Source organism: Enoplosus armatus, chromosome 11 (assembly GCF_043641665.1).
Source record: "Enoplosus armatus isolate fEnoArm2 chromosome 11, fEnoArm2.hap1, whole genome shotgun sequence".
Taxonomy (NCBI): domain Eukaryota; kingdom Metazoa; phylum Chordata; class Actinopteri; order Centrarchiformes; family Enoplosidae; genus Enoplosus; species Enoplosus armatus.
In genome coordinates this window covers 8585143-8612890 of record NC_092190.1, presented here as the reverse complement: position 1 = coordinate 8612890, position 27748 = coordinate 8585143, and the positions used below count along the sequence as shown (strand labels likewise).

The 27748-nt window shown below is 41.8% G+C and overlaps 1 protein-coding gene across 1 annotated transcript; it reads right to left on the bottom strand.

Moving 5' to 3' along the window:
* Window positions 1–109: 109 nt before the first annotated feature.
* Window positions 110–26365, bottom strand: LOC139292432 (target of Nesh-SH3). Its single transcript, XM_070914771.1, has 24 exons — window positions 26233–26365; window positions 18098–18277; window positions 17859–17927; window positions 17587–17719; window positions 16526–16716; window positions 15656–15699; window positions 14871–14916; window positions 14234–14299; window positions 13950–14027; window positions 11022–12191; window positions 10530–10862; window positions 10029–10106; window positions 9462–9650; window positions 8596–8661; window positions 5883–5945; window positions 4707–4833; window positions 4236–4339; window positions 3898–4107; window positions 3211–3316; window positions 2223–2302; window positions 1642–1671; window positions 1337–1495; window positions 330–452; window positions 110–242 (listed from the first exon to the last, which is right to left on the bottom strand). The coding sequence occupies exons 1-24, from the start codon at window positions 26336–26338 to the stop codon at window positions 127–129; spliced, it is 3867 nt and encodes a 1288-aa protein (XP_070770872.1). The 5' UTR covers window positions 26339–26365; the 3' UTR covers window positions 110–126.
* Window positions 26366–27748: the final 1383 nt, after the last annotated feature.

Genomic DNA, 27748 nt, shown 5'->3' with positions numbered 1-27748 from the left:
GACAGACCCATCTACAGTGTCCATGGTAACATGAAAGAAAGGCCCACCTCCCTTCAGGCCTAGTCAGGCATCTTCTTCTTCCTCACCATTAAGGAAGTCATCCTTCCTAGACAGCCCTGCGGGGTCTTACCACTTCCCAGGTATGGGTGTGCCACACTCGTACCAGCCTACATAAGTAACATGTGACTTCCCTCCAATCTCTCCAAAGTTGACAGGTTCCTGTCTCATTGCTCTATAAAACCCTGGTACAAAGACACAGAAGAGGAATAAGAGTCTACATAATTAAAGACTTAAAATGATCAGTTAACGGTTATGGCTAACCAAAATACCTGGCCTGCTTGGTAGCTGGTCAGCAAACATCTGGGTGCCAGTCCATCCATCAAGGAAGGAGTCCACAAATTGACAATGGTCCTCACCGTGCCCCGTCTGATCTCCAATGTTGTAGAACTTCCCTACAGAGAGGACAGAGGAAGTACATTTTATGTGAATATGAAAATAAATCCGACCACATTATCAATTGAACTGGTCAGAAAATGGTCATGTTGTGTTAAAAAGTGCAGGTTATTTTTCCTCAGGAGGTGACCCGGGAGCTTTTAAATGATCTCTAACATAGTTTTATGGCCAGAGTTTTGTTCTATGCTGTTGTGGTTTGGTTTAATAGCATTACTGCTAAGTTTATGTAAAAGGTTGGTTCTGTAATTAGTTTGATTCATAACAATAGACAAAGGAAAGAACCAGGAGGAGGTTTAAAGTTTGAAGGTCATCCCTTGCTTGCCGTTTTTAGCAGTCTGAAACGTGTGTTGAGGGACCGGTTAAAGATGACGAGATGCTCTACAGAATGATTTTTAGAAGGTCTTTTGTGCCAACAGCTGTGAAACTTTCGTTTTCTGAGATATGGGTTGTATTTTTGACATCATCAACGTTTCATATTTATTGCCTGTTTTATTGGTCCAGTTTTTTGGGTTAAATACATTGTTGTTAATTCAGTGGCTAACCTGCTTCTGAGTTAATGTTCCCTTAGAATATGTGTTTCTGGTGTTGTGGCAGTATGTTTTTCCTATTTGATCTGCTATTTGGTTTGTTATTTGTCATTGTGCATGGCCCCCAAACTAGTCTGCCATCTCAGGATTAATACAGCTATCTGATCAATTTTCAAATTTAGCATTATTAAGACAAAACAGCTGCAAAATAAATGAAAAATTGAAGAATGTTCCTCTCTGGGTTGAGGCCAATTTTAACCCCTGATCATAATGCAGCACTGTTATCCAACTAAAAACTGGAAACCTGTGGGCCCTAAGCAGCTGCCTAGTGCACAAATGTTTCAGTCTGTAATTACCATTGAGAGAGTCACTCAGGTAGATCTTGTATCTCAAGGAATTGCAGAGCTGGATGCCCACAAACTTTCGGTACCAAGTTCTCTTCACGTACTGCTTTCCACTGCATTCAGAGTAGGCATCGGATTTAAATGGGAACTGAGTCCAGATCGCATCTTTGCCTGTGAGGAAATCATTTCAAGCAAAGGCTTAATATACTGTTTGTTATCTGTATAAATGGGATCCAGAACTAGTGAAGGTTAAACATTTAAAAGAGCTTAGTTTTGCTGGAACATACTGATAAGACGAAAAAAAAGACGAAACTCACCTGAAACATTTTCGCTCACTCGTGGATCCGCTACAAATGTGAGAGAAAGTTTAAATGAATAACGTCATCAAAACAACTCAGCATTAACACACCATCATGAGACATCTTGGATTATTGTGCTAGACAAACCCAGACTTGTATCGGAGCCCATTTGGCAGTATTTACAATGTAAATGCAACTTTGATTACACAAGGGCAGGAGGCCAATTAAGCAAAGCATTCCCCTTTCAGTGTTATTGTGAGTTTAAAAACACAAGATTTGATCAACTTAAGGCTGTACACTCCGATCACCAGGTGGATGATATGTCTCCGTTAGAAATGAGCCTCAGAGGACTCTTGAGTCTTAATCAGTGCCATGTTGAAATCATTAGACTAACAACTGCCTAATAGCCCACCTTCTGAGATTCAAAGCAATGCTAATCACTGCCTGATAATTAGCAGCGTATACAGTGGCATCAACATGCAACTAATTAGTATCTTCTGTCGGAGCAAATACACCAGGATTTATCAGGAATTTATCTGGATTTTGATACCCTTATACGACTTGTATGACTAGTAGATTAGATGGTTTGTAAAACTTACCTGACTCTGTGCTAAAAGACACAGGGTCACTGGAGGGTCCTGTTCCCAGCTCATTCCTCGGTGTTACTTTGAATTCGTAACTGAAATAAAATAGAAATAGAAAGGAATAAAAAATAATCCAAACTTTGAGGAGTTTTCAATCTAAATTCCTCCCAACCCCAGAAACTGGGACACATTCATATTTTCATGCCTTTGATGGCTAAGAATGGGTCACTCACACACTCTCTCTCTCACACACACACACACAGCTGATGGTTATTCCACGTGCTGCGTTCAGATGTCCTGGCAATAGTTGGGCCAGCAAACCCAGCCCAGGGGAGGGTTCTGGTGAGTTTTGAGACTCCAGATGCTGAGATCTAATTAAAAACTCAGTGACCCTCTCCACCCAGATTTCCTTAGCTTTTGTGTCACTTTTGGCCATTTTGTATTTGCAAAACCAACCAAGCTTTTCTGTGCCATTAAAAACTTCTCTCTTGATGAGATCAGCAGTGAACCCTACTAATATAATCAGCCAGAAGTTCAAGCATACAGTATTTGTTAAAGGTGCCCCGTGGAGTTTTCTTGCAAACAAACAAAAGTAATGTGTACCGTCACTGTCACAAACCAAATGCATTGTGTCTCCTTGAGGTCAAATAAACATGATGAATGTATTTCCATCCTCATAAAACACAACTTAAAAGTTAAAAACGTGCATTGTTCACATCCAAGTCTTCTTCTTCACTACCTTTGTTGGTTATTAATGTTTTTCTTGACATTTTACCGCCACCTGTTGATCACAGGTGGCGGTAAAATGACACCACAAATGACACCACAGTGACACCATTGGTAGGAACGTGCATCCATAGCACTACCCGAGGTCAAAAACTCCACAGGGAACCTTAAAGCAAACTATACAGAGTAAGAGTAGCGGACCAACTAGCAGAAAATGGCATTCCCATTTGTCCCATTTTTCCATAACATGATTTGTCCAACATAATAAGTCACATACTTGCTCTCTGGTTTGAGATTCTCCACGGCTGTGTGTGTCTGGTTGGTCGTCAGTATGGACACCTCCTCTCCATTTGGTCCTTTAGCGGTCGATACAACTTCATACTCTGACAAAAGAGCCGGAATATCAGTGTGCTTTTAATAACACACATTTCACATTTCAACTGTGAACAGCTACTAATTAAACAACCTCATTACTTTGTTACTTGTTGAATCTGCCAGTTCAAAATGTAGAACAGGGCGAGATAGAGAGAGATGAGAGAGATGTGAGAACTTGAGGCAGTATATGAGGTTTGGGGTTGATAATAATGGTATAAAGGGTTTATATGTTTTCTAAACCTGGGGACCCAAACACTGTCGATATAAGTCTATTATTATTAATCTATTAATAAATTATTATTAACCATAAGTTAAAACCTAGTTACAACCCTTAGTTGCAGTTAGTTAATTACAACGTTTATCAGCATGGATTATAAAAGTGGTTCTATCGACACCTTCAACTTGCTGTCTTGAATGGAGTTCTTGTCCATAGAAGTGCTCATTTTCCCAAACAAAAACAAGTATAGCAGAGTCCAAGCACCCTGACGCAATTCAGACCCGGAGGCTCGCTGACCCAAGGCGATTGGATTGCTGAACAGGACTTTGAACCCCAGTTCTGTCATTCTTAAAAAATGTCAGCCTAGCGTACCTCGGGTTTCATTGTCAGACTTCTGCCAGTCAAGAATGACGAAAGACGGGCAGCCCTCCACAGTAACCACAGTGAGGTTGGAGGGAGGTATGCGGGGAGGACCAGTCACATTCTGATCATTGCCCTCCTCATCAGGGAAGTAAGCGAGGGAGGAGGTGATGGAGCACGGCTCATCTGGCTTCTTATCGGTCTTGTAGATCACATGGGGAGCTGTCGACAGGTACAATAAAAACGGCAGTTTTTCATTTATGAATGCTTCCCTTTTTGCTCTGATGATTTCAATGATGAAGCATTTAAACCTGGAGTGGAGACGTTAAACGGCCCTGATGAAGTCTTACCTACAAAGCGCTTCTTGCCCATGATGTCTACCTCTGACGCAGGTAGGGGTCTGAATATGGAGGAGTTTTCATTTATGTCAAAACGACTGCCTGAAAAGGAAACAGGAGAGAGGAGTTGAAGTTAGTTTGATGTGCCAGCAGTCCCTGGCAGCTCTCTTTGTCCTCATTTTGACAGCTCTGGCCCAGGTCAATGACCAGCCAGCCCAGCACCTGCTCTGGCCTGCACATTGGCTATTTGTTGGCCTCTTAATATCCAAAATGTTCTCCTTTCTTTCTTACTACTACGCACACCTGCAAGCTGCATCACCAACATCTCCTGATTATTATCACATGTGTGCAAGTCAAAAAGCTTTTTCAATCATATATTGTCTCACATTCATGGAGGAACTCAGTTTTACCTACACGTATGAAAGCAGTTATGATATTGAGTCATAACTTTCCACCTAAGATACGTTAAAAGTTGAGTTACTCATACTGTTTACTGCTGGGGTGGAGGTGGTTGTCTGCTGTCGGCGCTCTTGCTTGGGCTTGGCTGTGACCAGAGGGAATGGCTTCAAGATGGACTCCTTGTCTCCTTGTTTCAGGTCCATGGGTTTATCTGAGGACAGAGAGCAGGAGGAGGAGGAGCAGGAGGAAAGATCAGTTCTTCACCCTCATCATCTGACTCACAGTCACATACAGTTGTGATCCATCTGCTCTGGCCATCCTCACTGAGCAACTCAGTGGCCTTTTCCTGGCTGCTGAAAGATCAGATATTGCTTGTTGAGTAATATCTCTTGTGCTCTTTAAAGGGGAAAAAGGTCTGCCAGAATACATCTGCTGAGACCAAGGATGCCCAGATGCTCAGAGCCATGCACTTACTCTCACACACACTGGCTTTGTGCACATATGTGGAGACAGAGAGGAGGGAGAGACATAGAAACAAGTGACAAAGAGAACAGAGTGAAAGTCCAGAAAAAAGCCTTTGCAACAACACCGCTGAGCTGAGCTGTAATATTAAGATGAATGCTGCTTTGTTCATTAGTAAACACTGTACATTTCAGTGCAAGCTACTTTGAGCATTATAAGCATTTTTGTTTTATTTGCAGAAGATAGCTTAAGACGTCGGCTCTCAAACTATAATGGAGGGTGTAGTAGTGGCATTACAGCCAATATTTATTTGACCTTGTGTAAATATGTGTAGTGGAACTAAAGTTGAATAAATCGAATTCATGTGGGATTAATAAATAAACAATAGTGCTTTCAGGCTAGCAAGGCTGTAAAGATTGAGTTTATAAGCTTTATTTAGATGTATGTAAATACAAGATGAACAGACTTGTAACAGCGAAGAAAAGGAAAACAAGTGATGCTCGATGAGGAATCGTCAACAAGAAGATGAAAAGAGAATAAAACAACAATTTGGCTTGTTTTGTCATCTCCAATATGGTAAATGGATGATACAAATGAAATGTGTTTACAGAGGCGTGGGAGGCATGAAATATTTTCTGCATCTAAAGGAGGGAATGAATGAGAAGTTTGAGAACCACTGGCTTAAGAAGCAGCCTAAGTCAAGCCTTCCCCTTGACTTGCTGTTGTGTATAATTACAGAATACAGGACAAGGTGCAGCAATGCTCAGTGGTCAGTGCAGCCATCACTGTTTCCCTCACCATGGTCACTAGGTTTCCCCACCAGGTTGGGTCTCTTGTTGACAGGAATAGGGGGACGCAGAACTGCAGGGAATTGTGGGAAACAAGAGTCCATTTCAGATTAAGAATAACATTGAACCAGAACAGGTGGTCGGCACTGAAGAAGAGACACAACACAAGTGTTGTTGGTTAATTTAATAGTGCAATAATGATGGAAGATTGTCAAGTTTAGAGATCAAAAAGAAGGAGACATTTAGCATGGCAGAAGACTGCGGTAATACTGTGTGCTGAAAAATCAGAGTACAAACACAGGCATAATACAAGCAACAATAAAGCACATAAAAGCAAAACAGATTGCATATGAAATGCTGAAAAGTGACTTTGTGAAGTGCTGCCACAGAGCACTGCCATGGTCTATGACTAATGAAAACCATGTCAGTGTTTAATAACCTTGAAACTATAAACCGGTGCTTTAACCACTCACCCCAAAATCCCTAGAAGAATAACTGAGGAATGTGAAAATCCTTAGTGAAGCCTAAACAGAAAAGCAAGGTAGCAGATCCAACAACTTTTTTGTATGATTTTGACGCCCTTCAGTGAAAAATTATTTTGGATCTGATGCAGATTGACCACCACATTTTCCACAAAATTCCTGCACCACAGAGAAAACAATAAAGTAAAGATCCAGCCAAGCCATGAGCTGAAGACCAGATCAATTTCACTCTAAACTGCTTTAATGAACACAAAGAATGACTTGGCTTTAGTGAACTGGATACGTTATCACAAGGAAGGGCTTTACAATGAAAACACCTTCACTATAAACTGCCATGATTTAATGTTGTTAAACGAGCATAATGTTCTTTGTTCTGATATCTTAGAGGAGGTGGAGAAGCTCTGGGAGGCTTGACACATGAAACTTCCTTTACATGTTTCATATCTGAGTTGCTTAGAGATAATCAATTGTAACTGTTGTGATTAATTTCCAGAGCATCCACTCCCTTCGCCAGTTGTCATTTTCTTATCTCACAAATTCATTAATTGTCATTCTGTCCAATTCTTGGGGCCAAACCAACTTAAAAACATTTCTCTTGGATTTGTTTCCTCCCTGGAGCTGACCTCCTCCCCTTGTCGGCATAAATCAGTGATCTCTGGCATCTACTCCCCAAAAAAAAGAGAGTTGAGGCTATCAAGACAAACAGAAACAACATCTGCCAACAAGTCTCACTGATTAACACTGAGAATACATTCTGGGAGGGCCTCTGACTCACACATGGTACAACTGACAGCTAAAGGCAAACATATGCTCATACACGAAGTCACACAATATGGTGATGCAGAATTTAAATACCAGTCTTGAGATAAACAAATACAAAAACACTTCAGGGGTACGTGAAGTGAAGAAGTGACAGCTCAAAAGAGTGATGTTATGGTTAACTGGGCAGGAAATAAGAAAAGGGCCTTCGTGATATAATGTGATAAGATGTGATGTCAACAATATATACTGTATGTCAACAATATGCGTACAATGTACATAATGTGATCTGGTTGGCGTTCTACAGTGTGTTTGGTTTGCGGTCGCACAATAAATCGCTTCAAACAGCAGGCAGAGTCTCTGATGTGCCAAAGGGCCTCAGACTCCGATCTGTGATGTAAAACAGCAGCAGCGGTGCAAGCGCTGCTTTCTGTCAGATAACCTCCCCTTCAGGGCGAGAACGTGAAAATACATGAAATCAATACACAGAGATTTACGGTCAGGCTAGAAAAATATTCCCACTGAAATACATACCAGTGTCTCACACCACTGGGGTCGTTGCTTTTTGCAACACACACTCAGATTTCATGGATACTGTACGCTGTCCATCACACACCTGCAGTCCACTATAAGCAGAGCTTTGAAACAAATGCCAATGTGAAACTGAGCTCTATAAAACTGTCGAGCAAACGGTCTAATTCACACCAAAAGCAAACTCTGCACCAGTTTTTGTACAAAGTTGCAAAGTGCTGTTTGGTACAAGCTGTAATAATGACCATATTTTGTTGCATTTTATTCACTCATGGGGGCAGGAAGGACATGCAGGTTACATCTTTAGGAGCTTTGTGCTTGGATATGTGTGCAGGGTGGCAGGCAAAAGGACTATTCATTTCTGTAGAGTTGCTTCCAGTGAGCCTTGTGACTCCTTGAAGACCTCTGAAACCATCAAAGTTTCCAGAAATAACACACACCAGCTGTGACAAGGAACTGAAGCACAACCAAACAAAAAGGAGTGAGAGGAGCGTCACCATTAATACATGTGGTCCAGACGCGGTTTGCATTACTACTTGAGATGGATTCCATTACTCTTAATTAACTGAGCCTGGCAGAATGGAAACAATGTGATTGTCCAAAAAAAGGGCAAACCACCTTCACCTTTCACAACAAGCAGGCTAAAGCTATTCTCAAACTAATTTAAACCAGTTCATGATTACAGGTCCATATGTGCGAACTAAAAATCCAAAATTAGAATTATATGTGGCTTCAGTCACAGTCAAGTATAGGCTACTGGGACGATACGTATTGGACAACACAGACCACAACCACACACAAAACGTCACACTGACAGACAAGTTGAAAATGACAAAGCATGAGAGGATTGTGACAAAAACACAGTGCAACTGTGTGGGACGGGACATTACAATGCCTCTTAGGTTAGTGAGTGAGGAACGCTGAAAGGTGATTATCTTGGTATGTCTTTACCAGGTTTCTCTTTGGACGACACCACAGGCTTAGGAAGAGTATTGCCCCTATGATGCGCCCCATCGGCTGTTGGAGGGAGAAAAAGGTCTGTTATAAACGGTTTTGTGTCACTGTGACAAACACACTAACACCAAACAAGAAGAAAGTCAGAAAGAAAGAAATGTTTTTTGTCTTTCTTTCTTATTATATTCTAACTGTCCAATGTCAGCGACAATAAAGCTGGAGACTTGTTTCTGTTTTGAACCTGATTTTACAGCTGTTCTGGATATACAAATGGGATTGCCATGACTTTAAAACATAAATTCTATCGTTTGACATTTTTCACTCTCTATTCTAAGTCTTTGGGGAGTGTGCGGGTGTGTTTGAGAGAGGAAGAGATACCAAAAGAGAAAGAGAGAAAGAAAGAAAGAGACTGGCTGTGGCGGCTGTACTGGCTGCACAGTGCTTGGCTTGGCATGGTTGGTGTAAAATGTGGTGTGTCCTGGCCGGTGCTATGGCCAGGCTTCCCACCCGGCCAGCAAGAGGGACCGTAAATCATGTTAACGATCCTGACCCCAGAGACGCCACTGCTGCTCGTGGGTAAAGCTGTGAAATACACACCGAGCACATGTGGCAGAGCGGGGAGAACATATGGACTGTAAGGGAAGGTGAAGCAGAAGATCGAGCAAGAGAAGGAGAAAGCATCCAAGTGTCTATTGTATGCATTCAAAGACAGATCATGTGCTAAATCAAGAGGCATGAGTTTGTTTGTCTTCTTCTGTAGATGCACAGCTGCAGACTCGAGTGTGAGAGAGTGCTGACAGGAGAGGATAACCTGAGGTAGCTACTTGGGAAGAGAGAAGAAAGGGAAGTGAGTACTCCTTTACCCCCAGGTGTGCTGGAGCTGTGAGAGGAGGTGAATGTCTTGTATGGAGGAAATGGTCTGACACTATTGCGAGTGGCATGAGGAGGAACCCGGGTGCGAGACAGCGTGGAGTTTCTTCTTGCTGGAGGAACTGATGAGCTAATGGGCAAACGAGGAACTTCAGCAATGGATGGTCTGAGGACGCCAGTACCTAGATGAGCAGAAAAGCAATTAGGAGGGTTAGGGATGATCCACTTCTGAGCTTGACAGCTTTACCTAGATGGAATAAATGACAGTACGCAAGTGACAATGAATGAAATGACAGAGAGGCATAAATGAGATCAAAAGCTAGCCAGACTGCTCTGGTTGTGAAAGGGCAGGGGTGAGGTGAGTGTGCTGGGCTGAAAATGGAGGCACACATTGAGACAGGGATAATGATGGGGTGGGGTGTGTAGGGTGGTAGGATGGAGATGGAGATGGGGAAGCAGTGAGTTCATCCAATGGTTTGAAGTACAACTGAAAGCACTGGGTTCCACGTGACTTGACGAAAGCAGAGATGGTAATGGGACAAAGTTGTCATGGTGTTTACCCTGATTGTAACTACCAGCCTTCTCTGTAGCCAGTGCAGGTCTTGATAGAGGCTTGCCCTCTTCTGGTGGACTAGGAGCTGTATGAAAGAAAACTCACTATTTATCTAAGATAATATGTATATGAATATATTTCTGACTTTTAAAAGGGGGCATATCCTACCCTTATTTGTTAAAACACAAGGAGATTACGGTTTTAAATCACTGCAGCTAGTAAGGGTATTTGTTGCGATTATTGTTTATCCAATTGAGAACATTTAATCATGGTTTGGAAGAGTTTCTATATATAAAAGGCAGAATTTACTAGCAACTCATCGAGATTAGATAAAAATCTGTGGAATTTATTAACCAGATTCTGACAATAACAATATATATCTGGTAAGTTTTACTTAAAAACTCTATATAAATACAACCAAAATTTCAATCGATATGCCCCTTTTAAAATGTAATTTTTAAAGTCTTCATACTTTACTATTGTTGATGGCAAAAAGTACGGTCTTTACCCGTAGGGACTGCCTGCCTTGGGGTGACCTTGGTGGGATCAGTGTAGGTCCTGGTCTGAGACTGAAAATGATGCCCAGGCTGAGGTTGTGGTTGGGGCCCAGATGAAGGGTGTGGCTTGGGTAGAGGTTCAAGTTGGGATTTTGGTGGAGGTTGTGGGTGGGGAATGGGTTGAGAAGGAGGTACAGATTGCATATGAGTCTTTGTTGGAGGTGGTGATTGGGGCAATGGCTGAATCTTTGGGTGAAGTGGTTGTTGGTCCTTTGTTTGGGGGTTTAGTTTAGATTGTGGGTGAGGCTTTGGCTGCTTTTTTTGAGGTTGGGTTTCAGGCCTTGGCTGCTTTTGTGCCCGAGTTGGTGGTTGGGGCTTGGTTTGGCTCTTTGGTTGAGGCTGTGTTTTGGGCTTGGGTTGGCTCTTTGGTTGAGGCGGTGTTTTGGGCTTGGGTTGACTCTTGGGTTGAGGTTGTGTCTTGGGCTTGGGTTGGAAGAAATTGGTCTTTGGTTTAGATGTTGGTTGGGCCATAGACTGCTGCCTTGTGGTTAGTTGAGGCTCTGGGTTGGTTTTTAGTTGAGGTTGTGGCAGAGGCTGTGGGTTGGTCTTTGGTGGAGGTGGTGTTCGGGTTTGTGGAGATTGTGGTTGAGGTTGGGGCTGGATGTGAATCTTGGGTAGTGGTTGTTGGGTCTGAGGTATGTGCTGGAGTGTTGGTTGAGGTCTTTGAGGATGCGCCACAGGTGTGGCCTGGGGTGTTGATTGAACTTGAGGCTGGGTCTTTAGATGCGGTTGTGTTTGAGGATTGGTCTGGTGTTTGGGCTGGAGTGTTGGTTGCGGTTGTGGTTCAGCCTGGAGCTGTGTTGTGGTTTGAGGCAGTGATTGGGGATGTGGCTTTGGCTGAAATTGCAATTGAGGATGGGTAGGGAGCTTGGGCTGAGGTGTTGGTTGGGGTTGTGATTTAGATTGGGTCTGGAGTATGGGTTGAGGTGATGGTTGGTGTTGTGATTGAGGTTGGGTCTGGAGTATTGAATGGGTTGTTGGTTGTGGTTGTGTCTGGGGTATGAGCTGGGATGTTGATGTTGGTTGGGGTTGATGTTGATTATGGATCTGGAGTATGAGCTGGGATGTTGATTGGGGGTGAGGTTGGGTCTGGTGTATGAGCTGAGATGTTGGTTGGGGTTCGGTATGGGTCTGGAGTATGGGCTGGGGTTTTGGTTGGGGTTGAGGTTGGATCTGGTGTGTGAGCTGGGATGTTGGTTGGGTCTGGAGTATTGGTAGTGGTTGGGATTGGGTCTGGAGTATGGGCTGGGATGTTGATTGGGGTTGGGTCTGGGATATAGGGTGGGATGTTGATTGTGGTTCAGTTTGGATAATTGGTTTTGGTTGAGGCTTAGCCTTCAAACGGGGCTTTAGTTGAGGTTTTTGGGTTTGGGGCTTTGGTGGTGGTCGATAGTGCTGGAGTTGGGGGTTTGGTTTAGGTTGTGCGTGAGGTTGGGACTGGGGCTTTTGTTGGGGTTGACTCAGAGGATGCCCTCCATGTTTCCCCACATTTGTCTGGGACTGGATTGGCACAGATGCCATGGTGGCTGTAATGTGTAGTGGAGGACGGAGCTTTGGAGCTAACGGGACCTCCAGTAAAGGAGGCACAACAGATCTGGAGAGGTCTCCTCTTCCTGGGTTGTGTGAGAGAAAGAAAATATGGCCATGAAGCCACAATACTGTGCTGTAAAATATAACTTAAAGTATAATATTCTGTAGGTTCTTTTACAAAATGAAATAAAACAAAAAGTTATTTTATTGTCTAGAAAATTATGAAAGCAAGACATAAAGGCAGTCAGGGAACAGCTGAAATTTAGATCAGCAGAAGTGCCAACAGCTACTGGGCCTGAGAACTCACAGAGCTCATCTTGGACTAAAGCACAGGTTACACAATATCTTCTACCTGGCACCAGTCTGATAGACAGGGTCCAATTTCAAAGGCAGATAGACCATATGGAGGTATTTGCAATGTAACAGCCGTGTTACTACCGACAGTTTCAGCTACCAGGGCACTGATGCCCGTGAGTGACGGCCATCCAAATCCATTGGCTATGCCTCTGAGATGCTATGACACATGAGGGTTTAATAGTTGCTGACTGATCGCTTGCTGTGGCATTTTGATGGACCATTTAAAATTGATTGTTCAATCTGATCAGATGTTCACCTCAGTGAAAGAGAATGAGAGAGAAAAAGAGAGGAAGTCAGAAAATAAGAAAGAGAGAGCGAAAAAAAAACAGCAGGAAGCAGGCCTTTAGTACCTCTACTCAACTTTATGACCATGTAATGTTTAAAATACCTACAGGATCACAACATTGGCCATTTCATTATTTCCTGGAATTGCCTCCTGCATATTAAAAAGAAATGGAAACTATAGCTGTGTCTCAATAAAGGGACTGGATCTTCTGAATCAATGCAGCCCATCACAGCCCCATGATATTTTCTGACATAATGAGCTGACGAGGATGACCTGACTGCTACATTGAACAACTGTCTAGTGCAAAATGGATAGTGGGATAACGAGGGAGGCAAATTATCACGTCCTTCAAATTCAGGATGCATTTGAAGCCAGCTTTGAAATTAAGCAGGTCTATTTTGTCGTATTCAGATGTATCCAGGCCCTGAATTAGGACATTGCATTTGTATGGCAAAACTCTAGCTTTATTTAATAGTAACTAAGGTTACTTGCAAATATAATGACAGATTGGAGAAGGGGACACAGTAAGAAAGGGTAATATGAGTACAAGGGAAGAAGATAAAAATTCTGCTCGAGTTCCTGCTGGAGAGAAAGGAATGTCTGGTGCATGCAGTTTTGTCATGCAGACTTCACACCATCGCCTGCGCTGCACTGAAAGCAAAAGCTTCAAGTTTCAAGTAATCAGCAAAAATGGTGATGAAAAATCATACTGTAAATACTGGAAGACAGAACTGAGTAGTGAAACTGCACAACATATTATCTTGGACTGATGCAAGATTTGGCAGTGATGGATTTACCAATGGTAGAAGAGGATCCTTTACTTTAATAGTAGGAAGTATTAGCAGAAGTAAAAGTGTACATTATATCCTGCAAATCAGTCACTGCAAAAATAACTGACACACACAACCACCATTAAGCTATGCTGCAAGCTTTGTTGTTTTGCAAAAATGCCATGCAGCCGAGGCCACCTACCTTACCCTCATTACAACCCAAACAGCTGCCACCGTCGGTTTCCACAGGGAGGGTCTAGTTACTGAACTCAATGAGAGCATGCCTCCTTTGCCCATGCAGCTAATTACAAAAGGACTCTGTAAAGCATTGACAGCCTCTCAATTACAGTCCGCCAAGTCTATGACTGCATACAGCTGGAATGAGAGCCATGAAGCTTTTTCAAAAAGAACCACGATTCATTGATTACCGATTGGCTGTTTGGTGACCACAGGCAGTGTGGGTCCCGGGGTAGACAGAGATTCCTGTCTAGTAGTTGTGGTTGGAGCTGGGAAATATAGTGTACGTTAGCAGACCTGGGAGAAAAGGTATTACTGTATGTCTTGTAGAATGTAAAAAACAAAACTGGTGTATGTACATTAACAATGGGCTAGGATTTGCAGGATAGTGAAGGAGAAGTCAGGAAGAATGGTCAGACGTGAGGTCAAGAGTTTTTTCTGACCTCTGAACTCTTAAGGTCAGAAAAGTCATTACCAAGAGTGGTCTTTGGGGCTATGTTCCGGGAGAGGGGCAGTCTGCCCTGGGTCCTGTTATGGTGAACTGACAAGGACAAGGGAGGACAAATTTAAGTCAAGGAGTCACACATAAGATGCCCTCATAGTCCTGAAAAAAAGAGTTATGTTGCAGTGCAATGTCCCCTCAATTACATTTTTGGTCATACTTATCAGCAAAATGTTTATCAATTATTTACTCCTACAATTATCTGAACCTGGCATCTGAGGTTCTTTGGCCACATGGCGGCAGCGGGGGAAAAAAACTGTAAACACAACATTGACATAGCAAATCTTGGTTTGTGGAACATGGTATTTTGTGCTATGGCCGTCATCATGGACACACAGTTTTAAAACAGCTTTACTGTACTTTGAATCTGCAATAAACCAGAGTGAATTTTTAAAAAGTGAGACTGGATGTGATGAGGTCCTGTCTGCAAAACGATAAATCAAAGTTCTAGTTAAAATTCTTAAAAGTCTTAAATCAGGGGTCAGTGAGAAGGGCTGCAACACACATTTCTGAGTAGCGATAAATCATAGAACGATATAAAAAATTCTGATGCTGTATTAAAAAGGGTTCAGGGGGTTTGACCAAAAGCAGCATGTCTCTATTGGCTTACCATGGCGAGGAGCAAAGGGGAAGTGTGGAACTGGTGCTAAAGGTTTCTGAAGAGTGAGAGACAAAAAGACAAGCGGGAGAATTGGTCATTAGTCTTTGTAATGATCATAACAAGTTAAAGTATTAGCATTTTACCTCCATGCCATCTCTTTCTTTGCCTCCCTCTCTGTGTTTCATAACTCTTAAGCCCTCTATGCTAGTGTTGTAGTTGATTCTCAACAGCTGTGCTTACGAGTACAGAGCCAGGAGCATGTGACACAACAGCGCTGCGCTGTCAGTAAATAAGTGCCACCTTTCTCCTCTCAACTCGTTTCCACACAGTCATCCTTCCTCCTCTATCCTTCCCTCTCATCTCCCTTTTCTTCTCTCTTTTGTTCCACTCCAGAAGTTAGCGAGCTACAGACTGCTCTCTTGGCTTGGCCGGTCCTGGCTGCACTGGTGCTGTTTCCATTCGGCAGTTGGAAAATTAATGAGGCAAACAACCCTGAGAATAGCATAAGCTCAATAAAGTGCACAACACGGACTCTAAAGCATATTGCCTGTTCCAAATACACACCCTGTTCCCAAAAATATTTATTTTAAGGAGAACAAGAGTACCTGTGCAGTCTCAGTGCTCTCACTAGTTTACAACAGTTATTTCATTTATTATATTTTCTGCAACTATTAGCACCTGTATCCACATATTAATACAATAAGACTCTAATGTAAGGAAACCTACAATACAATGCTCTATAATATTAGTTATAATGCTTTTTAAAGAAATTTAAAAGTGTGTCCAATACTTACCACAGGGTTGATGGGACGTTTAAAGATTTTCCTGATGGCCTTCTCTAGAAACATGACACAAGATAAAAATCAGTAAATAACTGCCGGTGGAACTAATAGAAAATGAAGGAACTAAATAAAACCACATTGCAAACATGATTTGCTCAAGATGTATTTTATCTCGGAAGACTGAATGAGACTGGTTAGCATCTCCGGGATGAAAAGGCTTTATAAGATACAGTATATGCATGTGAAGTCTTCACGATCACTCCTTCAGAAACTCAGCCAGAATCCATGTGTATGTAGTCAAACACTGCTAAATTAGCAAAAGAACTGTTCTCTAAATGACTGATCGAACAGATTTATACAGAAAAAAAAAAATCAAGCAGAAGTTTTCAGACTGTCGAGACCATAAAGAACAAAAACAACATGAAGTGAGTCTTAGGAGCTTTGTAACACTGAACAACAAAGCACAGAGTTTTCTTAATTAAACATGTAATATAATCAAAATAAGTTCTGATCAGACTGACAATTGCTTTAAAAGAGGACTGGCCCTTCAAGCTTTGTGCCAAATTCAAGTAGCAGCAACAAGACTTTTTCTCAGACCAATTGTCCATCTGTGCTTTAATTTAGTGGGTGTGATGATTAAATATCAAATGAAAATATTTGACAACTATTCAAAAACCATGAAAATGTCCCCACTTATTCTGAAGGCTAGAGACACATGACTTGAAGTCTTGTTGTTGCTGGTGGGAAGCACCTTTCATCCATGGAGAAAGGCCCATATGACTTTTTAAAGATACTTGTATATTTGTAACGGCCATAGTGAGAGTACTGTTTTAGTTGGAGTTGGAGGGACAATATCATGTGAAAAACAGACACCAAACATACCCTCCATGCCCCCTGTGCTGATGTTGTGAATGACCGGCTTGCTCCACAATCCAGTGCCATCCCTTGAGTTGGACTGGACACCGAACTCATAGACTGTGTTGGGCTTCAGATTGTCGATGACCGTGTCACTAGTTGGGCAGGTCTGGTAGTTCCACTTCCTGCTCCTCTCACGATAACGCACCGTGTAGTGTCTGAGCAAGACAAGTACAAGAAGTAAAAGGAAAATACCTTAAAGTCCTTATTCAGTATTGCATAGTTACTCCTTGCATAAATGTCCATCTCAAGCTTTCCAATGTAGTTTAACACTGTATATTTCTGCGTGAACTGCACAGTCAGGACAAGCTTCTATCCCTTTATTCAGAAGTCACATATGAAACTAATATTAGACATTAAACCAAGAAGAGATTTGTTCCAAAAGGCAGAGTAAGAGTTTTTCATCAAATGCTTCCAAAATGGCTTTTTAGATTTCTTTGACCAAAAGTGTCACATATGTTGTGTGGGTGGACTCTCCTAAACACCTGTATGCACAAGCTGTCCTGGATCCGCTGCTCAGAAACCTGAGAGACTCCAGGGAATCATTTACTGTTTATGCAGTTATACCAGATACCATGTGTGTGTGTGAGAGAGAGTGTGAGTGACTTATCCCTCCACCATCTGTTTCTGTGCTTACCAAAACTACGATACAGCCAGCGTACATGAAATGAAAAGGCTGAAAATGGAATCTCCATGCATTAGGGTGATTCTCTTTTTCAGCATATCTGTACCAGCTGTCTCTCTGTATTTGCTCTGTGGCAATAGAGGTGTTCCGTACATGTACAAACAAATCTTAATCAACACATTTTTCATAGTGAACTGACTACACATCAATCAAACAATCATAATCTGATAACTCTGTCTCATGGAGGCAATTCAGGTACTTTAGCACCCAAGTGCCTCCAAATAACTGTATGCAGTTGTGTCAATTTTGTCTTAGGCGGGCCCACAGTGTCAGACTTTGGAAACCTCTGGCATGACAATCAAGTTCCTGAAAAGAACGAGTGTGCGTTAGTGTGCAAGCTCACCCATCCTCAAGACATTCATTCATAACGTTGCCTTCATAGGGGGTCTTCAGCAGGGTCCCCCAGGACAGGAGAACTGAAGTGGGCGTTACTGACCCAATGACCAAGTGCAGCGGCTTCTCCAACTCCACTTTACCTGAGAACAAATTATCATTTCACTTTTACTTCCATGTCCACCTTGATGCCCAAGTCCTCATGTTTCATGTCTGAATTCCTCTTTTACCATGTCACCTTGAAGATGATTTCTTCCTGTTAAATTCTTGTAGAGGCATTACCTGTGCACTGCTTTTTCACCTCATTGGTTGGGATGGGCTGGACGGCAATAAGGTACTTGGGCTCAGCATCTAAATACAGAAGAACAACAAACTAAAGGTTATAGATCCTCCGAGCTTCCACAGACATACTCTCTTTTAGCAATGACTAAAAAATATACAATTCACATGTGCATCATAGCAGTCTATTCCACATCTCTCGGTGGAACTTCACAAACACACATATCAACAGCCTTTCTTACCAAATTCAGTCTCATACAGCTGTCCGTTCTCAGGCAGCTGAATGAACTGTTTGGAGAACATGCTGCTGCCGTAGCCCAGGATGTAGCCCTCAAGCTTGGTGTCAGCGTTGGGGCGCAAAAACTTCATCACGATGGTGTCTCCTGTGGCGTTGATACGGACTTTCATGTTTTGACGTCTCACTGAGAAGGCAGGAGAGGACACAATTTATCCGTTAAAAACAAAAAAAAAGGTAAGAGGCTCTGCACACTTCAGTCCAATGCAAGTATTTAAAGATAAAACCAAGCTTTCTGACGTTATAGACCTTCATCATGGCAAATGTTTGATAAAGGAGCAGCAGAGCAGAGCACACCTGTGCTTTTTCAAGCAAGTATACATGAGAAACGCAGCTTAATATTGTAGTTCCTAAGTTCTAAATACATAGGAAAGCCACAAATACAACATATCACAGACAGTGTGGATAAATACATGCAGACAGCAACCAGGAAATCAAAATACATATCAGAAGAAATAAAAAGGAAGGAAATACTGCACAAAAATGGGGAAACTGCAGTATCTACAAACCTCAAACAAACTTATTTTCGTTTTTTTCTTTACATTTTAGTCTTGTTTTGTAAAAGCAGAACGGAAAGCTTGCGAGGAAGAGTTCACAAAGTTACATAAATACTTCTATTTCAACAACCTACACTTCTGTTCTCCATCACTTCACAGGCTCACTCAGTGAGCACATGCAGTCAAAGCAGACTTGCTGCTGGTTTAAAATCTGCTGAGGTGGAGGAAGTTTTACTAAAAGCTAATAATGGTGATTTTATTAAGCAAGCATAACGCTAGGAGAAGCATCTAATAACACTGTTTATTGTGTGCTTTCTAACTGGATGAGGTCATTACTTTTATAGAGAGTACAAACATGAAGGATCTGCCACTTACAAGCATCATAAACTGCATACATTGAGGCTTCTATATGTTAGTGGGTTCAGAATTGGCTTCTGAAATGAATATGCTGTTATTGCAAATCAAAGTCTGTGAACATGCATGATTAAAACTTGAGGTCAGCAAGGGCAGCTTGTGTTGATTTGACAAGAAAATGGCATGATATAATACTGGCACACAGAGACAATATGTTTTGTCTCCATCTCTCTCTCTCACACACACACACACATTGACATCACTTTATAAAGCCAAGAGGGGTTGCAGATAAGTTTCTTTTTACTTGTCACTGGCACATCTGCATGTTTAATTCTACACTTGACCATCACAAGGTTGTAACGTTTTCTGTAAGTCATCAACTCAGGGTTGATTATACATCTATTGTCAGAGTCAGTATTGATGGTCTGAAGCTAAAACAAGCTTGATTTGCTGAATATTCTTTTAATTAAATAAACAACAAGAAGAAGAGCCATATCGACATACTGGTGACACTGAAGATTAAAAAAAGGCAAATTCACTGATAACACACAAGTTAATGTGAGTGATTTTATTTCTATTTGTGTCCTTGTGATTCTTTTATATCTTTCTATGTCTTATGTAAATCAATTTGAATTGCCTTGTTGTTGAAAGGTGCTATATATACACATAAACTTGCCATGTTGCCTTTCTTGAAACAGCATGTAAGTGGTGCATGTGCGCACATACACACCAACACTGATAATAATATCCGTCGGAAGAGGCCAGAGAATGATCAGGTATCTATTCTTTTCATAAAAAGTACAATTATGTTGCTGAAAGCTGGCTTTGTTGTTTTGAATAGTGGCGACAGATTTTTTTTGTCAGTACAAGAAGAGGAAGGTAAGTAAGCAATTTTGTTTGTACTTTTTTAATTGAAAACATGGGTTTTCTTTGCTATTATTATAGTAAGTAAAATTAATTTGCTGGTATTTTTGGGGGGTTTAAGCTTGCTGAGGTCACTGAAAGTGCAAGGGTCAAGGGGAACACACAATACACACAATAATGGTGAACAAATCTGATGTGCTCTGTTCCCAAAATTGTGAGTAAGGGGGACAATTACCTAAAGCATGATATTATTGTCAGGTACTTGCATGGTGCCGAATAGGCTGCTTTTAGTGTCTGTAAATCCCATGAGAAGTGTTGGGTATGATGAATGTATTAGATGAATGTTGGAAGAAACTTTGAATGTATTTAGACATCTCTAGGACTCTGCAAGTACAAAGAATGGATGAATTGGCTTATTTTTGTTATTATCAGAATCAGAATCAGAATCAGAAACTGTTTATTGCCAAGTAACATACATTACAAGGAATTTGCTGTGTTCTGAAGGTGCTATTGTTTTGATAACAAATAAGTAGAATATAAAGCTAAAATAAGAATAAGAATAAAAATAAAAATAAAAAATAAGATAAGATAAATAACAACAGTGCAGTGACCAGAATAAAGTAAAGTGTCCAGATAAAGTGTCCAGTAGGGGGTGGGTGCGTTAATGTAACGCAGTGGGGACAGGGGTGATGTACGTTAATATAACGTATAGCTTGTGTTTGTGTTCTGGGGGGGCAGTGAGAGTTTGTCAGGTATTATCACTTGCCTCTGCCATGTGGCCTTCTAAAATAGCCAAGAACCGAGTATGCTAACAATTAGCCAGTTTGTAACAGGCATGCTAATAAACATGAGAAAGCTCAGATGAATACAGCTGTGCCAGAAGTGTGACTTATGACTGACAGTTGGCCGATGCACATGTAAAACCAATAAATAACCATACCAGTGCTGACTTGGATGATAAATGGTGAACAGTGGTAAGAGAAAAATACACAGGTTTGTCAAATTAAGCCTGTTTTTATTCAATTGTGGTTCCATTTTTATCACTTTAAGTGTGTTTTGATTCATGTCCTTCTTGAGCAAATTCATAAATTCAATTGTGTTTCCCTCAACTCTATCATTTTTATTTCGCAGTGGAAATCAAAATGAGTCAATGGGGGCTCAAACCTCCACCTCTTATAGTCTACATGGCTTAAAACAATGGACTTTCTGCTTGGATTATGGCTCATACTATACTCTCCACAGCACGTCCTCTGCTCATATTTCAGCATTAAATGAAATAGTGGAACTTTGCATGAGGAATAACGCCAGCAGCTGCCAGACGCCAAAACAGACACTGACAGTGAAAGAGGGGGAAGCCCTGGATTCAAAAAATACCCTCGTGCTTTTCCAGCTATGTGTTTCCTATCAAAACTGCATTTGTTTTGATTCTCCCATCAATATTTCCAATAAAACACAAGTGACATTGGCTCCGAGGGAAAGGGGCTCGGAGTGTATGAAACATTAGGAAATTTCTGGCAGCGCATTTTAAACTCCAGTACAAGCAAACACTGGCTCAGTCCCACGACAACCCGTCCAAAGCCCGGCCATTTGGCCCACACACCGCTTCGGGACTCTTAAGACTTATCAGTATTTCCAGAGTCAAATGAATAAAGATTTAGGAGCTGATCCAGTCACAGCCCTGATAATCAATCAACTACAGTACAAAGGACAACAATTGACATTTAGCTAGCCAGAAAAAAAACTGCTAAGCCACAAAGTCATGTTGTGTGTGTTTGTGTGGAAGAATAGAATAGAGGAAAATAATGACTGATTATTCAAATTCAAATGCTTCCTGTTCTGCTGGTGACTCTGACCCTGTCAAACACATGAGATCACTGAAGATATACAACCACACCAAAAGACTAAACTAAGTTGTAATTAAATCCATAATCTTTCATTGGATTACTGAACAGGCCCAGCAGGCAGCAACAGAGCCTCTGATTGAAGTGACTGTTAATATTTCTTGTTGGAAAGTCAATCAAGCGACTACAAAAAGGCACAAAGCGGGACACAAAAGTAGACGCAAAACAACTAAAAAAGAGATGCAAAACGCCCACTAAGAGATGTAAAACTACCACAAAAAGACACAAAATAGCCACAAAGAGACACAAAGATGTCTCAAAAAGACACAAAACAATACAGATATAAAATGACCACAAAGAGACGAAAGCGGCCACAAAGAGATGCCGTTGGCTGCGTCACATCGTTTTCTGTGTCTTTAAGGCTGTGGGTCTTGTTGTTATGTAGGAGGAGGGGGGGGGGGGGGGGGGGGATTTACATGGTGCCCATTATTTCATAATCTGTCCATGTTAACAACCAATCTACCACAGAGAAACATTTAGAGCCGTAAACATTGATGCTAACAGAAAGGAATGCTACTATGCCATGATTTAACCAACAATAGATCTGTGCTTTAATAAAGAGCCGCTGAATGTTATGGAGAGTTGGCCACAGATTCACAAATGTCATTCCCAGTCCTGATGTGGGTGACAGTCTATTATATAATAAACTGTAAATCTCAAAGTGACGACAAATCTCTTCAATTGATAGTGACATGAGCAGTCTCTCTCCCCTTCATGCAGAGAACATAACCAATTCATCAACGATTACTGTACGAGCAAATCCATCGTAACGCTGGGAGTCAGCCAATAAACACGTCCGTTTGTGCAATAAACAATGTCACATCATTCAATAAACATTTCACCATTGTATTCATCCTGTTTTGGACTAATAGCCAGAGGATGTAATCCTGCTGGCCTGAAAAGAAGAAACACCCTCAAACTGGAAACTCAGCCTTGGCTCAGCTGAGCGGCTATCTTGGATCACCAGCTGTGATGGATGACCCTCCGAGAAAGGGAGTAGGTTAATGGGAATGTCAGCATAACACTCTCTCTTCCCTTTTAACTGCTGATCAACATAATATGTGTATGTGTGTTTGGTGTTTGAAAATAAATATTAAAACGTGCATCTGTACAGTATGTGCAGTTTTGGCATCAGCACATCCTGATTTCATCAAACCACAGATTTCCACCACTGGCAGCTCTCTTATACTCCACTGTCTCTCTCCTCTCTCGGTTCAGACGAGGAGGAGAACTGCGTTAAAGTTAACGCTCTGAGAATAAATACACTGAGATCATCACAAGACTTTTCCACTCATGCTGATGTGTGAACTAATGAACTATAAATATCTGAAGCAAAAAAAAAAAAGAAGAAGAAAACTGGGAAGAGGACTACAAGGCTTGTTTTGTTTTCAAAATATGCAATGGAAAATAACTTTTCCGCTCTTTGTTGAAGTTAATGTGGTAGTTTTGGAGGATGGAAGTGACGCAGAATAATGAAGTCATGTCAGTTTGTCTGGAGCAGCTGAACATCACAGCTGAGCTCTACAGAGTGTAAATCCCACTGAGTAAATGAGGGAATAAACTCTTAATATTGGTGCAATGTGTTGCTCCACAAACCCCATACATCACACACTTTCTACATCTATAGAATCGGCACACACACATGATATCCTGCCTTTTCGTGCATGGTACCCAGAGTGATTTTAAGCAGCTCTGGCTTACAGTATTTCAGCCTCTCGGGTTTCTGTCCTGGAAGGGGACAGATGTTTTATGGCCCCTTGTTAAAACAGTCACCTTCATTTAAGGCAATGAAGTGTGAAAATCTCTCTGAGCCTCGTGCCAGCCCGAGCACAGAGGGTTTGAAATAATTTAGCTGGTGAGCGAACGACAGCTGAACAGACCTATATTAGGTCTAATGGGAATATCCAGAGCCTGCAGACCGCGGTAACTCAGCCCTCTGAGTATCTACTGTAATCCAGCAGGAGCCTCTTTGATCCGGTCCTTCTCTGGAACAATGCCTTCTCTTAGGCTCACAAGAGGCCTCACCTTGCAGCCCAGCAGGAGAGAGCCATGCCTGGGATTATACTCCCACATTTCCCCCCACCTTGGCGGCTTCCATGCTGGTCCCTCTACTCTCACACTATACCCCCCCCCCCCCCCGCCCCCCCCGGTCAGATTCGACGTAGCACCAGCTGTTTTCCCTTCCCCTGTGGCGCTGCTCCAACCCATCCTTCTCCACTCTTCACTCAATCTCTGCCGTCCTATATGTGTCGGCGGCCATCTTTCCATCAACCTGATCCTCTTTTGACTTTCTGAAGTGCTTTGAATGCATCTGTCTTGTCCTCTAATCTCCTCTACTTTGCTCTCTCCTCCCATATTTTCCTCTCATTGATCTGTACATGACAGGTGGCCATGTTTTTCTGGCTCAGCAGCAGTTTTCAAATACACTTACTCAGCTTATTCTAAATAGTGAAACAAAATGAATACATGTAAATGGGAATTAAAAGCCTTGAGAAGTACAGATCTTCCCACAGCGTACAGATCTGTCAACTCGGACACCTGTGTTTTATACTATAATATCTATGACACAAGGAAGCAAACACACATGATTGCATAACGTGTTTCATTCTAAAACCAGGTGCTTGCTCCAAGAAGAACAGAGATACAGACATTTAGCTCTCCTCCCAAAGCAAAAACACACACACAGCCCCTTTCATCTGGCTCCCAAAGCTACACATTGAGATTTGTCTGTGAGCCAAGTTCAGCCAGCAAGTTACGCACTGGAAGCAGCCTTTTCCACTGTGCTTACCTCTTTATACCGACTCCAGTCTGCGCACCTCAAATCATATTTACTGTCATCAAAGTCTTCAAAGGGTGCCTAAGTTTAACTCTCAAAATAGAGCATGGCTGCGAAGCATAGAGTCAGAGACGGAAAGCCAGAGTTCAGTGAGAGAGTGTGTGTGTGTGTGTGTGTGTGTGTGTGTGTGTGTGTGTGTGCACTGACACACCAGTGGAAAATGTTATGTTTTCCAAGAATGTTGTGAGAATCCTAATCAAACAGAAGGGGCTCAATATGCTATAATCCACTTATCAAAGTGAGTTTCATGGATTCCTTCATGGCACGTTGGAAAAGAAAACACTGTATGTGGGGGTAAAGGGTCTGGGAGCTCTGACACTGGTTATCTGCAAACTATTGATAAAAACCTCCAAATACTGACTTGGTTTGTTAATGTTTGATAGACGCTGTGATAATCTTCATGTTGCTGTTGATATTTTGAAAACATCTTGGACATATGTGGTTTGCACTGTCTGTGTTTAATTTTAAAGACTCTCTTCGGGTGATTTGATAAAAACAGCTTGAGGCAACGAATGAAAATAATAAGCCAGTTTATAAACTCCTCAGATCGTCTGCTTGGTGGGCACAGTTCCAGGAAAGCCATCCCATCAGATTGTCTACAAGTCTAACCCCTGACCCCCAACCTGGAAAGACTTTCATTAAAACCAGTATCTGACCTACTTCACTGTGTCTGCTCACATCATTTCAGAGAAATGTGGATAAACCACAGGGATCGTAAAAACAGTGCTTCCTAATCAAGGCAGTTTGAAAGCCTGACAGGTGGCTCAAGAGAGGAAAGCTGATTTTCCTTTTAGGTTTGGGGTTTAACAGCATTTTACAGAATCAGAAGTAAGAATAAAATCCACTCATTGATTATGAATCCTTTCGAATCTATCTAGGTGTTTTGTGTCGGGGGACTGTAAGCCACAAAATATATGAATAACTTAACTAACTAACTTAATATTTAAAAACTAGAAAATAACTTGAAAGAACTAAAATGCAGAAATAATGTTTGTGGTTTTACAAATATGGCACTTTGCCATAGTTTCACTATATTTGTGGATTAAGGACATTAAGGACTTGGGGTAATAGGGAAACACTTGCTTTGTTTTCTAGACACAGAAAACAAGTCTGTGAGGACATTAAAGATGTGGTAATCACGGTTGTGTCTAGTAATAATGGTATGTTTAAAGACATAAATATAAAAGGAGGAAAGATGTCCAAGGGAAACCACTCAGCTCAAAACTTGTTGCCTTTACTTATCTGCACATTTATATGTTTCTGCACATCAGAAGCTTCCAGAAACCTATTTTCTGTCTGTGTCATATGGTATCAATCCCTCGACATACTTTGCAGTAAAAGGTTGTCTCAATATGGTTATAAAACCATTTCTCTTGTCATGTATCCTTGAAACAAATATCCATCATACTAACTATGACATATTGTCTTTCCAAGCATATCCCAGCATTCATTTAGCAGAAGGCAGAGAAAGACCATGGAAAAGCCATCAGTGTATCAGGGCTAACATAGAATGGGAAATCACACTGATGTTCACTTTCACTTGCATGGGTCATGCAGAGAAGGCTTTAAAATTGGTCCACGCAAAAAATGCATCACTTTACATGCAAGTGTCTCCTGATGTATCACCTACCTCTGCTCCTGCGGGGAGTTGAGGGGCCAGAGAGAACTATCCCAGCGATGAAGGCCATGAGGAGAAGGACCAGAAAGCTGTGTGAGTGTTGCTGTATCCCCGCCATCGTCTCTGAGTCTCAGGTGTATCAAGCTGCTCAGAGATCTCACAGGAGTCAGGCTGGATGTTTCTGGAGTGGCTGGACTACTTCTCTGAGCTGGTGGCTCTCAGGACTAGTGCAGCTCACTGGACTGGACTGGACTTGTGGATGCAGCAGGCTGTTCCCGCACCATCTATACCTCTATAATGGAGGGAGGGGAAAGACAGAGCCAGACACACCCACTCCCACTACCCTCCCCCATCTCTCCTCTTCTTTCACTCTCTCTCTCTCCATCTCACACTCCTTTTCCCGCCCTCCACAGTCCCTTTTTTTTCTGTTCTCTTTTTTTCTCTGCTTGGTCTGGTGTGTCCCCAGCAATCCTACTTTCCATTTGCAGAGGCCTTTTGACACTTTTCATTGTTCTTATTCTCTCTCTGTCCGTCTTTCTCTTTGTGTCGCTCCTTTTCTTAGCTCGTCTCACACTGAGTATGTTTACATGCACTCTAAGACTTTGATATTCTGGATGTGACATTTACATGGAAATTGAGAAATCTGGTTAATCATATCCATGCATACATGATTCTAATAGTATCCAGTTTTCTAGTCGTCTGTGCATCAACCCTCTCACCAGACAAACCCTAGAGTACGGTTAGGGTTAGGCTACTAAAACATTTGGTTAAGGTTTGGGTAAGACCATGGTTACAGACTGAGCAAAACTGAGCATTAATAAAGTAAACTCTGGTCTTCTGCATGAAACTCAGATGTGCTACACACCCATCCACAACCCCGACCTCCACCCTCGCTACATGACAGGCACAATACTTTCTGTACTCACACTGAATGTTGACATTGGACGTGCATCACAAAGTGCAGAATTGTTCAACATGAGTGTAATTGCTAGGATCCTGGGCTGCCGTGTGCCGGTGTGTCTTTGACTCCTTGACATCTCAACCTGAAACTCTTGTCTTTTCTGAACTGACTGACCTCAACAGTTGAGGATGAATCCACTTTGATTTCTGGCTGCCTGGACTCTCCTGTAGCTACCAATCTGCTGGATTTGGCTTCTCCATCTGATCAACAGAAATGAAAAACAAGAGCGCCAATATAGTTTATCCTCCATGTTATTGGTGTTAGACTTTCACTTTCATTTGCTTTATTGGCATGACAGACATTTACTTTCATTTCAGTGTAGATCATCGCATTGTTTATCATCTTTTTTTTTGTTTTGCTGAATATCTACCTACCTGCGCACATGGCACACAGAGTTCATACAGAGATCAGAAACCTGAATAAGGTGTTTACATACACATTACACAGAGTACTGCTGCTAGTATATACATGTTTCATGCCATAAAGACCTGAAAAGACAACAGCACACTCGCACACACACAAGAGGCAAGACTGAAGGATACCATTCAAACACAGGGGAAACAATGC

Excerpts from the sequence above, each read along its gene's own strand:
- LOC139292432 (XM_070914771.1), bottom strand. The coding sequence starts at position 26,338 with ATGGCGGGGATACAGCAACACTCACACAGCTTTCTGGTCCTTCTCCTC. Across the intron at positions 14,300-14,870 it reads CCCCTTTGCTCCTCGCCATG|TTCACCATAACAGGACCCAG; the intron begins GTAAGCCAATAG and ends TGTCCTTGTCAG. Across the intron at positions 453-1,336 it reads CCTGAGTGACTCTCTCAATG|GGAAGTTCTACAACATTGGA; the intron begins GTAATTACAGAC and ends TCCTCTCTGTAG.